Source organism: Neoarius graeffei, chromosome 17, assembly GCF_027579695.1.
Source record: "Neoarius graeffei isolate fNeoGra1 chromosome 17, fNeoGra1.pri, whole genome shotgun sequence".
Lineage (NCBI taxonomy): Eukaryota > Metazoa > Chordata > Actinopteri > Siluriformes > Ariidae > Neoarius > Neoarius graeffei.
Genome location: NC_083585.1, coordinates 10,237,041 through 10,254,082, shown reverse-complemented (window position 1 = coordinate 10,254,082; position 17,042 = coordinate 10,237,041). Strand labels below are relative to the sequence as shown.

At 40.9% G+C, this 17,042-nt stretch overlaps 1 protein-coding gene across 9 annotated transcripts in view; it reads right to left on the bottom strand.

The window, feature by feature from the left end:
• synrg (synergin, gamma) overlaps nt 1–17,042 on the bottom strand; it is a 112,760-nt gene that overhangs the window by 18,140 nt on the left and 77,578 nt on the right. For 6 of the 9 annotated variants that reach the window (XR_009656845.1, XR_009656846.1, XM_060943699.1 and 3 more), the window contains exons 15-18: nt 14,575–15,372; nt 5,810–6,352; nt 4,655–4,812; nt 4,451–4,504 (exon numbers count right to left, since the gene is read on the bottom strand). Coding sequence is in view for 7 of the 9 variants with exons in the window: in XM_060943699.1 (XP_060799682.1) it covers nt 4,451–4,504; nt 4,655–4,812; nt 5,810–6,352; nt 14,575–15,372 (1,553 nt within the window). In the remaining 2 variants the exon portion in view is untranslated. The remainder of the gene's footprint in view (nt 1–4,450; nt 4,505–4,654; nt 4,813–5,809; nt 6,353–14,574; nt 15,373–17,042) is intronic. The other 3 variants (XM_060943697.1, XM_060943701.1, XM_060943698.1) reach the window with 1 other exon arrangement.

Genomic DNA, 17,042 nt, shown 5'->3' with positions numbered 1-17,042 from the left:
TCTGTAATACATAAAAAAATAAAATAAAATCAGGCCATTCTGTGCTGGGAAGTTATTTAATTTGAGGGGATTAAAGCAAATAATGTGCATGAAATCGCTCGCTTCACGCAGTCAAGCAGACAGAGGAAGTCCGTGTGCGCATGCGCAGGTTTACCTTCTTCTTTTGGGTTTTACGGCAGCTGGCATCCACAGTGTTGCATTACTGCCATCCACAGGTTTCCCTTTGAGCGTGCACTGACAGTTCCATCATTCTGTCGCTAAACGAACAGTTGATCACACCGATGTGCTCGCTGAGCGCCTATATTTATTAGTTTGGTCCTGCGTTTCCTTTCCTTCGTATATAACATAACGTCTTTTCTTCTCGCTTTCCGTTACTGTAGTCGCTCTTTCACATTTCATTCTTGCATGGATTAAAGCAAAAAAAAAAATCATCTGACAGGAAAAAAAAAGCTCCATGTCGTTGGCCCCTACCACATCAGCGATGCGTCAAATTTTAAACGCCGTGTTGTCCATTATCCCCTCGGCCCCTACTTATAGTACATTTACATAATTTTAACAATGACTAAAGCTAAGGCAAGACTTTACCATTGTCATTACTGGCTATAAATGATGAAACATCAAGTTTTCAGCGCAAAGTGCAAACTTATTTCAACAATACTTTAGTAATGCACAACAGTGGTTAAGAGAAAAGTGCAAGTGCAGTCGAACTTGAACCATGCTTTCAAAAGAGTGGAACAGAAAGAACTTGCAAGAAAAGTAAAGTTCACTTTTTCTGCTTCTTCGCAGTGAAGCCAAAGGCATCTAGTTTTTTGCCATTGCTTCCATAGACTTTTTTTTATTGCGAACTACACAAAAGCACACACCTGCCATTTTCATCTTTTTGCACCATGAACTAAATGGCTTGCCATTATCGCCCATTTCATTTAGCCAAGCCCATCTCCACTTATTCTTTACCGTTTTGTCGATGTCTGACACATCTGTGCCTTCATTTAAAAGAAGCGCGTCCATGATGGCAAAACCGAAAGTAATTTGACGCGCTCTAGTGATGGAAATCGAAGGGCCTATATCCGGTGGCCTTATACGCAGTACTCGAGTTTGGTAGGGGGAGGCATCCCCCTTCTGAAATAAAAATCTCAAATCATTCCCCTTATAAAACGGCCATCCCCCCATCACATCCCTTGTGCCATTTTACCGATTAATGTGGAAATTAGCCTACTATTATTTTAACAAATATTACTATTTCAACATTAGAGGCTTTGCGCAGTGATAGCCTACATGTAGCCGGATAAAAAAGACGCATATTTATTTATTCGGTTGCACCTCTCATTCACACCTATACGGAGGTTTCAGTCACTGAAAACAGCTACTTTTGCAAACTCTGGGCAGAGTGGAGATTTCTGAAAACTCCATCTTCAGACATGCGTGTAAATCGGGAAAACGAAGCAACAGTGGGCGAGAGGGCGCGCGTGAATATAATGAGTCAGAGGTGTGAATCTTTCACCGAATGCCAATTGTCCCGGTTCTTCATGAAATCGCACGCGCACGCACAAATTCATCAGGTTAACTTTCAAATAACTGTTCTTGTGCACTTGCGACACCGGAGCCACTTTCCTGAATTTTGAGCTTCGGAGTATTGGCTTCTTTATCTATTTAATTTATTTGTCACATACATTAAATTACTAATGTAAACCATTAGTAGCCTATTTAAGCAATAGCTGTTTTCTCCACTGTTTTCCGACCTTTTATGCTTAGTGAATGAGACACTTCATTACACTCCACTGACCGACTTCCAATTCCGGACTTTTTTGAAAATGTAAAATATAGGCCTACGAGATGTTTTTTGGGCACTTAATTTGCGTTGGTCCTTATTAATTTTTGAGACTGACGAGGCACTAAATACTGTGGAATTATTTTCTCCTTACTGTGAAGTTTGGCATCTTAGGGTGTATTCAGACCAGGTTAGTTCGATAGTTCACTTGCTTTGGTCCGAACCAAATGTTTTTTTTTATTTTTTCATTTTGGTGCGGTTCGCTTTCACACTGTACATTTTAGTAAGCGGACCAAAATCTGTCAACAAAGCCACGCGCCCTGAGGTCATTCAGCTATTGGTCAGAGACGACACGCGCACAAAGCATTAAGTTCAAAAGTAGTCATGGAGGCTTTCCGTGCTGTTATTCTTTTTAATGTCATCAAAGCTATATGTTTTTTCCAGTTTTCACAATTGTGCGATTACTATGCTGTTGTACAAGTAATTTATCAACGACGACGACAAAGGGCAAGGCAGCTACGGAGGATAGCGCTGATGAGCGCACATCATGTTGTGACAGTTCTGGCTCTTCACGCAAGACGGAGGAGGTATGTGTCGGGATATTCGCCTTATCCATCGTAATAGATGAATTTCTGTTTTGCGTCGCTAGTACCGCCACTTTTTGAAAGAATGTCCCTGATTTTAATGTAGGTCTGACAGAGTTTCTTCACTTTTAGCCGACATTGTTCTGGGGAGCGCGTGAACCCCTTCTCCTTCATTTTCTCACTGAATACAGCAAACACGTCGGCATTTTTGCGTGTTCTCTCCAAAAGCTCAGATATGTGGACATCTGCCCATATATCCACAAGGGTACGCGTTTCTTCCTCGGCCCACGTTTGCCCCCTACTCATTTTTTTGTACTCGCCTACCACTGGTGACTGAACGACCCTTGACAACCGAAACAGTGTTTGCGCTTTGCGGTGGAGTGTCAAGACTCTGTTTCCCATAATGCTCGACAAACGACAGAAGCTCCCGAGGTACAAAAAAGCAAAACTGTCGGATTAGGTCCGGTCTGCTTTCACACCTCCAAAAGGTCCGCACCAGGGTTCCTTTGGTCCGGACCGAGTCCGACCTTGCAGCTCGGTCTCGGTCCGCTTGTTTGGTCCGGACCAGAGTTCGGTGGTTTGTATTCAGACCAACCCAAAAGGTCCGGACCAAGGGAAATTTGGTTCGTTTGGTCCGGACCAAACAACGTAGGTGTGAATACGCCCTTAAACAGGTGTCGGGAAATCTTGCAGCCCGACTCTGCAGCCTCCAATGTTTAAGCGAACTGCTGAAACCATAATGTTTAAAGATTAAATCATAGGCTAATCAAACCAAAGAAAAATACAGCCTTTCCAGGACGTTGTCTGCCGAAGCCTGTTTAACCTACAAAACGCTTAATAGCAAAGGTCTTGCTGCGGCTTCAACTTTTCACCTGATCACCTTTCAATAGGCAAATATCATTATTACTACTACTACAAAAGGCCTAGTATTAGTAGTAGACAAGTAACCTAGTTGCCTAGTAGTAGGACAGCCAAATAGTTTCATCAGTGGCCCACGCCGAGCCTCCCCGGGACTAGACAGTAGCGGAGGCTGTATTTATTTATTTATTCCTATCTAGCGCAACAACTTATTCCTTTACATATACTCAAACATAGCACAAGAAAGGGTTCAACAACAGGCAATCACAGCAGCTTGGTGAAGTTCTAAATCACATCGGTGTCACCCTTTTTTTCCTCGGATCTGCATCACTCTCATTATTGACCTTTAGCGCTCCCAGTTGACGGAAATCCGTCGTAGCGACGGAAAACTTTAATCCATGTTCTTGTCCTCCATTTTTCTCTCCTGTTTCAAATTTGTATCCCACAATGCCTTGGGTGAACGGGGAAAGCCCACCACGTGATGCATGACGCAGTATCTTGAATTGGGTCATGGTGAAGCAGGAAAAAATAGTGGAGAATTTAGGAATACGTGGCCCTAAAGTCATTAACTGTTCTATTTAAAAAATATATATATTGATCAAATTGGAAGTCTGTGATTCGAGTTTAGTAGCTTTCGGTCCATTAGACAAAAATAATTGGGTGTTGGGGGAAAATTCTTTTTATGACCTACACTTGAAAAATCTAAAAAGGCAGTCTACCTTTAAGAAAATGAAGAAAATATAATATTTAAATTGATAAAGAATAAGTGTTGCAATTTTTTTTGGTCATAAAATTTTCCTTTTTTTTCCAAAATATATCATGGGAAAATGGAACCGTGAATCGGGCAAATCGTTACATGCCTAATGTACTGTAAATAAATTGATTATATTTACACAGTAATATTTTCCCTATTTAATTATGGTTGTTATGCTTTACTTTTTTTTTTAAATACATTGTTAATAACCCAAGAGAAATCTCTCTACCGGTGGAATTTCTCTTGATTATATTAGCTCTTCACATGCACAGTATAATAAAGCACTTTTCTTTAAACATCCTCGGTTATAAGGAGCTGGGATCAGAGCACAGGGTCTAAATAAGGACCATAACTTTAAAAGTAGCTGATACTGATCAAACAATAACCGGAGACCCCTTATCTCTACGGAGCAGAGCCCTGAGGATTAGCAGACTAAGCCCTATATTTGTGAAGTTTGTGTTTTGATCTGTATGGGTGCAGAGTTACCTGAAGAGCACTTTCCAAGCACCTCTGCCATTCGTACGCATAGCGCTCACTCTCCTGATTCGTCACAACAGAAAAGAGAAAAGTTGTAAGAGAAAATTAAGACTTACTCAGGTGATTATTACAACATACGGTTCAGCATTCCAGACAGAACCAGTGCATGTATCTGACTGGAAAGAGGGAGAGAGAGAGAGGAGTAGCTCTGACCTCCACCTCTCCTGTTAAGTCTTTGTACTTGTCCCGGATGACTGGCAGCGCCGGTTTCTCACTCAGGGTGTTGGAGCGATCACGGAACTGCTGCTCAGGAGCAGAAGGTGTGGAGCAGATCTCCTTGTCCCCTAGACTGTGGCTTCGCTTGTGGGACCCTGCAAAAACACACACACGATGTTTCAATTACCGTTTTCCACTACATTTCATTTATTATTTGGCTCTCTGTGTTTATCCTGTTCTTTAATTGCAGCTTTCAGCTCTAAAACATTGCTACTAATTCATTCAGGACGAGGATAGAGAGCACAAATACCTCATTTGCAACAAATGATAATTATGTAGTGAAGCAGCAGGCCAGTTGTGTAGGTATAAATTATTCAGCAGATTTCACACAGAGATGTGATGTGTGCGCACCTCCAGTGGGGAAGAGGAGGACAAAGGGTACATGCTAGCACACTGGTTACACGGAGATGGCTAGTGACACTCCTAAAAGACACACGCCAGTCTTCAGGTGGCCATCACATCACTAATCTACTGCAGCACAGGACCCACTCATCGGATTAATTCTCAAAAAAGACAACAGAGAAAACAACGCTGCGTTCGCTGCAACAAATTACACTGATATGGAGGAGCGGGTTCATGAGAAGCAAATAAGCCTTTACCACTTTGAGGAAGCAACAATAAGTTACAGCAGATTAATGAACAAGGGGCTGTTAATGTTTGCTCATGGCCTTTGTCTGGCACTGTTCCTCCGTCTCTGATCAACTTGGCAGGATATTCAGTTACAATACTGCCATCTATCGTTAGCTAGAATAATTAACAGAGCCACTGACTGCAGCTGTGGATCTGCTCTGTGTCCACCCTCTCAGGCCCAGTGTGCCACAGAGGGAAACGGACTTACCCCTTGCGAACATTAACAACATCTGTATTGCAAAGACCAGGCAAATGTAAAAGATCCTTAGATCGGTTTTTAATTCACCTTCTTATTCATATAACATTAGTCCATTTTAATGCTTAATTTTTCTTTGCTTTTGTGTTACATCATATTCCATTTTACAGCAAGCAAGCAAGCAAAAAAAAAAAAAACCCTCTGCTTCTTTAGTCTGCGTCTTCTCTCCCCAATATTCTCCCTCACCCCCAGTGTGATTCACTCACCTTGAACAGACAAATCAAATGTGGCGAGCTCGTTCTTGATCATCTCCTCACTGGATTTTGCTTTTGGCTGAGCACTAGCCTTGAGGAAGTCCGATTTGCCAAACTTGGGCTTGTCACCCTGGAAAGCGCCAAAGTCGTCCGGCGCCTCAGGATGGCTGGCCTCAAGAGCCGGATCAGCTGCATCTGATTTTTCTGAAACCGTGCTGGCAAAGTCACCAAAATCATCATCTTCCTCCTCTCTAGGTGCCTGCTGGGTGGAGCTGAAATCAGCGAAGTCGGCAAATCCTGCGTCCTCAGTGGGGAACGTGGTGACTTTTGCAAGTGTAGTAAGTGTGATGTTCTCCGAGCTTCCAAATGACGTCTCCTTCTTGTGAAGCATGGCTGAGGAGGGCAGCCCAGACACACAAACTCCCTGGGCTTTAGTGTCCTGACCAGACAGGGCATCGTCTTTGTCGGACCAGTCGCAGCTGCTCAGACCGCTGATGCCAGAGTTCCCGAAAGGATCGAACTTGAGATCGTCAACCTCTGAAAGAGAACAGAAACCTGTGTGGTTCCAGAACATAAATCTAAATCGTCAAACCAAACCAAAGACACACACATCCCTATCCTTAAATCAGAAAGTGAAATGACTTGTTGGATTTTCTGGTCCTGACTACATGTTGTTTTACTTTGATAAACTCAGGATGGACATGCTGACATATTACAATCTGAAATATTAATAATTAAACACAGACTTGCTTACCTACTTTTTTCTATATCGACAAAAATCACTGTATATGGAAAGTGAACATGATTCCTTCTGGAATTAAACCTGTCCAATACCTGTTGATTAAACACTGCATTTGTTTAATACTGCATATTCAAAACTTACCAAGCTCATTAGTTTTAACAGATTTCGCTTCTTGAATTTAAAAAGAAGAATTTATGGTAATAATTTTCATCTGTATATACTATTTCTGTGTCTATACACTACCGTTCAAAAGTTTGGGGTCACCCAGACAATTTTGTGTTTTCCATGAAAAGTCACACTTTTATTTACCACCATAAGTTGTAAAATGAATAGAAAATATAGTCGAGACATTTTTCTGGCCATTTTGAGCATTTAATCGACCCCACAAATGTGATGCTCCAGAAACTCAATCTGCTCAAAGGAAGGTCAGTTTTATAGCTTCTCTAAAGAGCTCAACTGTTTTCAGCTGTGCTAACATGATTGTACAAGGGTTTTCTAATCATCCATTAGCCTTCTGAGGCAATGAGCAAACACATTGTACCATTAGAACACTGGAGTGAGAGTTGCTGGAAATGGGCCTCTATACACCTATGGAGATATTGCACCAAAAACCAGACATTTGCAGCTAGAATAGTCGTTTACCACATTAGCAATGTATAGAGTGGATTTCTGATTAGTTTAAAGTGATCTTCATTGAAAAGAACAGTGCTTTTCTTTCAAAAATAAGGACATTTCAAAGTGACCCCAAACTTTTGAACGGTAGTGTATACCTAAGGAATGTGGAGACAACCTTACCTGTGGGACCACTACTGATTACACGGCCTGCTCTACCGTCGGCACGTCTGACCCTGGCCACCAAAAACCATCAGTCAGAAATACTTAACACTGGCTAAACACTTGAGGCACACTTTATTGGGTACACCTACCGTATAGTTGCTGGGCTTTGTAGGTCTGCAGTTATTGACTGTATCAAAGAGTCCGCAAAGGAAGAGTGTATCAGACTTTGCAGTTAGTTATGCTGGGAGTTTTAAACTGCTCAGTCACTGCTAGGCTGAGAAACAGCCCGTGGTCATGAATGTGGATGAAGTGCAAAGGCAGGTGTAGAAGTTGTTGCACTGTGTCTAACTGCACACCTAAAGTGATTGACAAGGTATGCGTGTCAAATAAACTGTTCAATAAGTGAGCACAGTGTTAAAACCCAGCAACACTGCTGTGTCTGATAGTCACAGCACACACACACACGGCCGTGACCTAGCAACCAAGTACTATTAGTTCAGCAGTGGGTTCTTACCAGTTATTTACAGATCAGATTCTTTTGCCTGTTTGGACGATAATAACAGAAACGCACACATACAGGATAGTCAAAAGGCGGATTCAAGATTCAGGTACATGCTGTTCTGCTCTGCTTAAAATTCATCGGGTGTGTCCGAGTAGTTACAGTTTTCAACCATTTGAAAATTCATGCCAATTTGAACATTTCTTATAAACTCCATGCGAAAATCTTATTTATTTATTCAGTCCTGGTTGTACGCTAAAGTGAAAATCTGCTACAGATAATAAATGAAGCCGAGCCAAACGTGTTACTATTCCTCATTTTTCAGTGTAACTGGCGAGTTAATTGATGTTTTCCACAAAACAGGAGTTCTGTGATGGCGTGTGCAGTTCACATTAGAGCTGAGTGAATCTGTTTAAACCAATCCACTCAAGACGGCAGTGTCCCTGTGTTAAAAGAGCCATAACGTACAGGCGGCATAAGGAAACTGCAGAGCCTCAGTGGTACAGAATACAGCACTCACAGCGCTGCCTGGAGCTTCACAAATCGAGAGGCCACGGTCTCTGCACTTCCCACCCAAGTCTGGTGTATGGACATTTCAGCCAGTAGCTCGCCTTTTTTAAATAAATGTAAAATACACTAGGAATTAAAATGAATAAGAAGCACAGAAGAAGAATTCCCCCTGACAGACAACATGAAGGAACAGCAAAGTGCTGACAGTGAAGAGTCCAGAAAACTTCACCGTAACAATGATTACACGATGTATTAAATCAAACCTTTTTAATCAGTTTCCTATCAGGCTGAGATTATGTGGAGCGTTTCCCACACAAATCACTCTGTACATGGTTATAAACTCGTATCATGATAGAAGAAGCACATTAAACCCTGTGATTTGCTTTGCAGCTGGCAGTACGGTCACAGCTGCAGTTAGAGAATTTATCTGATCATTTTTCCTCCACAATCTGAATTGATAATTCAATAGTGCTGTGAAATAACTACAGTTAAAAGTTCATCTTTACTGCTGTGAGGATACTGATGTATTGAGGATATTGAGCTTTTCAGGTTCTTTCCATTGTTCGCCAAATATAATTAAAATATAGGTATGTAACAAGAGCGATACAAAATGTATTATGATTCAAAATGAGATTTAAAAAATGAATTGCGATTATCAGGCTGTGTAATCTCTTTCCGCAGTCTCTGTAATTGCATTGTTTAGACAGTAAAGGGCAGGATTACATAGCGGGAATGCACCTGACTTCATCAGAGGCAGAAGTAGCTCAGTTCTAATGCCATGAAAAAAACCACAAAAACTAAATTGGAAAGAGCTGTTGTGTGATTGTAGTAAGAAAATCAGAGTCCCCTTTTTACAGACTGCTGAAAGCTAAAGAAAAGAGCACAGTAAAGGTAGACGTTTTATGTTTAAGCCTTACAACAACCTTCACAAATGTTCATAAAATTTATTAAGAAAATGCCTGTGTTATTAACTTTTTCATTTTAAATAAAAGGAATATTTTAGGTTTATAAATATTTAGACTTTATATTTTACTCTAACCTTTACACAAATATGGGTAAATAATTATTGTTGGTTATTAAGAAAATGAAAAGTTTTTTTTTTAATTTAACAAAAGGAAGATTTAAGTTGATAAAGAATGAGAAAATGTTGAATTTTTTGGCAATAAAATTTCCTTATTTAATTTTTTTTCAAAAAATATTGTGAACTATGAATTGGGTGAATCATTACACGCCTACTAAAATAGACCTACATAATAAAGAATAATAAATGTTAAATTTCTATAGCGTCTTTCACAGTACCAAGGTCTCTTTATAGGTGGTCATTTTACGAATCTTCTGTGTTAATTGTCCCAGTCTTCAACAGCTAGTTTACATAAAACAAGATCATATGTGTTTATTCCCAAATTTCTATCCTTTTAGATTTCATTCATATTTAGCAGCATGTTTGTTTGCACCTCACCAGATGTTCTGCACATATCTTGCACAACCTGAAAGCTGGGAATATTGAAGATTATTCCATTCACATTCACTGGATATGAGCAATCGTGCACTCTGATTGGCTACTCTACTACTAGGATATCGGCTCATGTACCATGAGTAGAGAAGAACAAAATGGCGGAGTGTTACTGAACCAACCGAGGATGAAAAAAGCTCTACTCAAAAACAAACCCCCCCCAAAATACAAAAGCAACAAAATATGGAATAAAAGTATTTGATGGCAAGAACGCATCTTTTATTTTTCACGAATTATCACATATTTTCACAAATTACTCCTGTCATTTCGCCAGCTTGTTTACATTCTAAGCGGAAATGATTTTGTTGGACGTTTTGTATAAAAGTTTTTATTTATTGATTTTACAAAAAATAAAAATGCTCCATTTCTCAAAATCCAGTGAATGTGGATAGAAGAAAACAGCTATTCCACTCAATCTCGTCGTACATGGATGATAGAGAACTCTGTGCTACGCGTCTCGTCGGCTCATGTACAACTCAATTTTGGGGAATACCTTAATTATACTGTTAAGTAGATCGTCATGTAACTTCATGTCCTTAGCCCATCAGTTCACTTTTACACATCCATGCTTACTTCAAATACACTGATCAATTTCCTAATCATTTCTTTTTGCTTAATTATAAAAATCAGGTCATATTCAGTGTATTATAACCAAAACATGTTTTTGCTCATTTATTTTAATTTTGCCACATTTTATCGTTTCTTTAGAAACAATCCAAACATGTTCTGTACATCGTTTGAGTTTTGTCTGACACGACTGCTTGCATAAACCATTTGTGAAATTGACAAGGAACTTGTGCAGTGTGCTTGTTTTTGCATGGCTAAAATCTAGTTTGGGTAGCAAGAGGAAGAAAGAAGGAAAAGGAAGAAGTAAGAACGGCACGCATTTCCGCTACACCAGCATTCATATTTATTACGACAACATTGGCAGAGAGAGAAAGAGAGGTCATAAAAAGGGCTGTTGTTACAAGAGCTTTGCCAAACACTTAAAAGGTCTCTTTTCTGTCATTATAAGAATACAAAGGCATGCAGAGTTGGGTGAAAATGGGGAGGAAAAAAATAAAGCAAGAAATGTTAAAAGAGAGAATCCCAAAACCAGAACTGAGAAGGCACAGTCACAGACTAAAATGTTATTGTAGGTCAGATAAGACACATTCTAGTTGTGCTGAACAAGGAGAAAGCAAGAGAGAAACAGATTCATACAGAACATTTACTGAGCAAAGATAAAAGGTGAATCAAAGTACAGGTTCTTTGCAGTTATTTACCCTTTGAGGAACTGAGAGCATCTTTCCTACAGAATGTTCAGGAATCCTGAAATTAAAGCTCATATGCATTCTACTTCCACGTGCATTCGTATGACTTGCCAGTTAAGCTGCTTTTAATCAAAGCAAAACACCCAGACTGGATTTTGTTGTTTTCTTGCTGCCAGGTACTCAAAGGGTTAAAAAGTAAACAAATAGGACTCGCCTATCAGAGCATGAGGTTGTTTGAGTGACGGGTGCAGAACTGAGATAACAGAGACAGTATCCTTTTTCTCTCGCCACCCGTATGTTCAGAGCTCCTGTGCATATGCTCTTCGCAGGAACACCACAAGCAGGTGGTCCCCAAAATAAATAAATAAATAAAAAGTGGGACCTTAATTCAGCCCTGGCATAATGCAGAAAATGAACATCACATCAGCATATAAAACACTGTGCAGAAATACTGATAATAAGCACTCTCACGTTAATACAAACACAATCCCGAGTAATCAATCAAATCTATCTATTTTGGAAAATAAATAAGAGTATATATTCCTGTAATAAAAATACACTATTAATTGAACATGTGCACATTTACTTGTCCATAAACAGTACCCATTTCCACAGGTATGTCTCGAGTCCTAGCAATTTTCTTACTGCTTTCTTGTCAATTTCACAAATTGCAATAGCAGGCACAAACTGTGGCAAACAAAAGCAAGGTATGATGAGAAGTAACACGGTGTGCGCTGTGGGAACAGCTGGAGGCTCCGTTACACTGCAGTGAACCCAGAGGAATCTCGCTCGCTCTCTCTCTCTCTCACACACACACTGAGGAAGCATGTTTTGGGGGCTTTGGCTTGAAACAGAGATACTGGGAAAAGAGATACTGTCTCATCAACAGTTATAAAGACATCCAGAGCTTAGTGCAGGTGCTGGGAAAAATCGATACTGGGCAGTGGTGAAACAGTTACCAGAAGGGAATAGGTTCAAATCCCAGGACTTAGAAGCAGCGCATCTTATTCGGCCTCACTTGCTTTGAATGCAAAGCAACTAACAGCCAAATGAATAAGCGTAAATGTTTAAGCCTGAGCTCTGGAATTTCTCATTAACCAGACTAGAGGCATCTGTATCGGGAGTGCAAAAGCTTTCCAGAAAAAAAAAAAAAAATTAAAAATCATGAGACCAATTTTCAGAGAACACTTTCAAGCTCAATGATGTACGAAGCTCTGATTTTATGGATTTTGGAGAATAGGATTTATGTGACTGGAGTGATATAAAAAGGAATTTAACAGTAGGAGGCTGTGACAATACAGCAACGGGGCATTCAATTAATTTATCTTTAGCCCCTTTCCAGCAGGTTCAGAAAAGCTGTATCGAGACTCCATGATCAGCGTTTCCTGATATTGGCTGATATCGTGGCAGAGCTGTAGGTTAATGGAATGGTGTAATGCCTTGCATGAAAACGAGACGAGATGAGCTACAGAGGGTGAGATGCTTTGTAAATAAATGACTGACTGACTAAAGAGGAGAAAATTAGCAATATGAGAGACGTCTGTAGGAATTCAGATGACTGACCACAGTGGACTAAAGCCTTGAAAAAAAGCTCATTGCCAAGAAATGGCATCAGCATTTCAGGAATAAATAAATAAATGCTGACAAAATGAATGTAACCAAAAGATAAACCGTCTCCATTTTAAATACATCAACATCTTAGATATAACAAGTAACAAATAATGCAAATCTGCTACACAACTTAATGCTTCATCTTCAAACTGCAATAAAAACAACATCTTCACTTTTGCCAGATCAGATGTGATTCCTAACGACTGGATGATTGTAAATTTTCAACTCTTCAGCTGAAAAATGGCTGTAGGTCGATAGTGATTACATTTCAGGGCTGGTTTATAGTAAAGTGGACTTGATAAGCCATGGCTCAAAAAAAAAAAAAAAAAAACAAACAAAAAAAAACCCTAAGCTGGCAAGCCCAACGATCAACAACCCAGGTGTTTTTGTAATACTGGATTAGTGTTTTCTATAATTTGCTCTTAAATAATAGTTGTTCAACAGTGACGCTTTTGTAGTTTTGTAAAATGAAATCAAGTAAACATTTTCAACAGCAATAACAAGCAATATAAATACAGAATGTTATTTAAGGGTTACAAATTAATTTGAAAAAATCTGCACGTTCCCCCCCCCCAATTCATTTGTGGCCAGGTCAACAGAAAGTTTTTGTATTTTAGTGCATTACCACCAGGACATGATCATCTTTTCATATGAACACTTAAGAAAAATAAGTTGTGTTATGAAGCACAAGGCCATGTTTTGGAGATGAAGAAAGCATCATGGTAAATCAGTCTCACAGAAATCTATAACTACCAATACGGAACCAAAGAGGGTTCATTTCTTGTTTTTGTAACCAAAGCTCTAATCCTGTTCACTAGCAGACACAAGAGGAGAGAAATGTAAATCTGAAGTGTGCTATGGTAGAAACTCAGGATAATGAACTTTAGTCGAGGAAAATGACCTCTTAGTGCAATGAAAAAAAAAAGCGTACACTCGGCTCCTGAGCTTCGTAGTGCATAGCGTGCGAATGTTGCACAGTAGTGTACTACAGGACATTATTTAATTATTTTGTCAAGTTCACGTGGCCGAAATGAAACGAGGGCCAGGTTCGGCCTGTGCTTGACATGTTCAAGAAAGACGAGTTGATTTGTGGTCAATTCTGAAAATCCTTCTTGCCACTTGTAAAGAATTTATACCATACTGACAGCTGAACTAATAGTGGGGGTATTTGCATCTGTAGCCAAGAGTTGAACCTGAAACCTAACAAAGTGAGCTGAATCCCACCATACCATTTTGCCAGGAAGGTGGACACAAATTCTATAGACACCCATCTACTAGCACGTTTGTAGTTTAGTCTAAGGACAGTGACTCTACAGAACATTCAATTATAACTGGAACACCGAATCATTTCTGGTACAGTGCTGGAGAAAAGGTGTGTTGGGACACCTTAAGTGAAGCTACACACAGAGGACCTGTCACCTGATTCGTCGTACCCAGTGATGTTAGATGATCTAGAGAGAGAGATTATGCCTAGTATTAAATCTTCCAATTAGATTTCCCACTGCCACTTCAGCCTAAGCCCAAACTTAATCTATATCTGGAAAATCAGATAAATACTGACAGTCACTAATACAGATAATCTTCAAATAGAAGCTCAGGCTCATCAAAAATGTTAAAATAAATTAATATGGAATTATAAGTGAATAAACACTATAAATGGAAGGCGATGAATGAAAAGATGAAAACGCAATGTGCCAAGCTTTCAATGTGTCAGAAACACTCAGCTACTCAAATCTAAATACTATTCCTCCCGATAATGCTGGAGATCTGACTGTAAGAAGGCCGTGAAAAGGCCTGCCTGGAGTGTGGAGTATGGACTGGTGTGTCTGTGTGTGCGCGCGCTTCACCACAGCAAGCGCACCAATTCCTCACCTGTGGCGGGGGGCTGATGGGAGCTTAGGCCTGGGAGGTCCAATGAACTGTCAGATGCACCGTGTTTTAGCTCTCCAGCCACATCTGATAACTTCATGTCCAGCTGCACAGACAGTGCGTCCTCCGAGTCATCTTTTCCCACGCTGCTGCCTCCAATAGACGGCAGGTCCAACGACTTAACCGAAGCAGAGTCCTCCTTGGCCTGTTTAAAGGCAGCCATCTTGTCTACTAAGCTCTTCTCTTGGAATTTGGATGACTGAAAGTCAGCAAAGTCATCACTCTCCTTGCTGCTCTCATTCGGCTGCTTCCCAGAGTTACCAAACGACATGAAATCAGCAAAGTCCTCCTGTACCGCTGCTCCTCCTCCTGCAGATCCTCTCTGAGCTGAGGCAGCTGCCTCAGAGGCAGATGATGATGAGGAGGAGGAGCCAAAGAGTGCAAAGTCACCAAAGTCATCTGGTTTGGGGCCTGTGGAAGGAAGGAGCAGCGAGGGTGCCGCGGAGGAAGAGGAGGAATTGGAAAAAGAGGTGGCTTTAGAGTCGACAGTGGAAGGAGGAACTATGGAGGAAAAGAGGTTCAGGTCTGACATGTTTAGAGGGTTCTTAGGCTGTGCTAGAGATGCTGGATGGGTCTGAGATTGTGAAAGAGAATGAGAGGGGCCGAAAGGAATTGGAAAAGAAGCAGGTTGGAATGTCTTGGCCTGGTCTGGAGGCTCTAGTGGAGAAGTGCTGTTGGCCGTTTTAAAGTCGGTGAAGCCATCATCGGCACCAGCGGACTTGAAATCAGCAAAACCTTCCCCTGAAGAGGGAAAAAAATAGGAAGAAAAACAATTAAAGGGTGCTGTGACACTGCATTTCATACGTAGCTACAAAACGCTACAGCACTACACAGGCACAGTATGGAGCCAGCATTCAAGCCTCCCGTGACATTTATATTTAATTTCATAATCCTTCAAAGAAAAAAAGCAGTTTAGTTTCAGCTCTGAGACACAAACACTCCAGTTGAATTCTAAAGCCAGTTGGTGAATCACTCCGTGCATGAGGAGACTCATAGTGAAGAATGAAAAACACACCAAAGAGAACCACACTACAGAAGCACCTCAAGCCACTCACATATACACACATTCCATGCACAGAGGTTGCGATTCAGGACGTGAGGAGGTTACACCTCACAGAAATGCAGCCCTCTACAGAAGCATGTAATCTCCATTTGTGTGGTGCTCATCAAGCCACATTCGGCTCTCGGAGGGGGAAATGGCAGTTCTCTCAATGTTTTGGTCAGATTAATCCATTTTAATGCCTTCAAAGCAAAGTTGTTTGAATGGTGCAGAGATGGAGTGGCTCCATCAAAGCTACAAAACACACTCGGTGTGAAGAAAAAGGAAGCAGAAATGACACTGGAGTATGGAGCCTTTTCACGTGATGTCACGACAAACGCGGCCGCCATTTTGGACATGTACTACCAGTAGTTTACCACAGCCAGCATTGAGGAACGGCAGCAAAGAAAGTGTTTATTTTCAGCAAGACTTCCATCATGGCACTATATTGTTGTGCACCTGGATGTAGTAACCATCAACAAACAAGGCAAGGGTTATCATTTTATCGGATCCCGGTAGATGCTGACCGACGGAGAAGATGGATAGCGGCCATAAACAGGAAAGATTAGCAGCCCTCGGCATACCAGCGCTTGTGCAGTGACCACTTTGTTGGAGGCAAGACGAATAAAATTAGCCAGAAAAGGCATTACATTGCTGTTAACATTCTGTGGCGGCGAGTGTGTAACCAAATAGGCTAAAATAACCCACTGTAACCTCTTTGTTCTTCTGTAGTAGCTACTAGCTAACGACATTAGCTAGCGTTGTGTTCCTTTGCTGTTGGTAGACTGTAGGACAGATCAGAGGCAGTGTCCTACAAACAGCGCTTAATTTGAGGGGGAGCAAGCCGGAGCGCGCTCCGGAACCTCAGGCGTTGGCTCCGGCAGCTATTTACACTGGATCCGGTGATCCGACACCTCTTTTGACTATGTAACAAAAAAATACCCCAAATAATTAAATAAAAAAAATGCAAGTTTATTTAGTGTTAATGTCTGATTTTGATATCTGTCTTGTTGGTGATTTCTCTCATGAAACGACATCCACAAAATATCTGCAGATGAACTTAATTTGCAGTGTTATTACAAAACATGCCCAGAAGCGCAGCGCCGCGCCCCCCCCCCCCCCCCTCTTTTTTTCCGCACTGGAGCCGCTCATCCTCTGCGCTCCGGGACCTCCCACTTTACAAACTAAGCACTGCTTACAAATAAGTGTTCAAAACAAGAGGAACATGTATTTGTCTCTTAAATCCAGGCCGTTCCCTGTAATCTGTAACAACGGTTGGAGAAAGTAATGGCAAATAGTGAGTGCACAAACCATAGAAGGTAAACTGTACACAGCGCCAGGGCAGTGTGATGGTATGTCTACTTTTAGATTG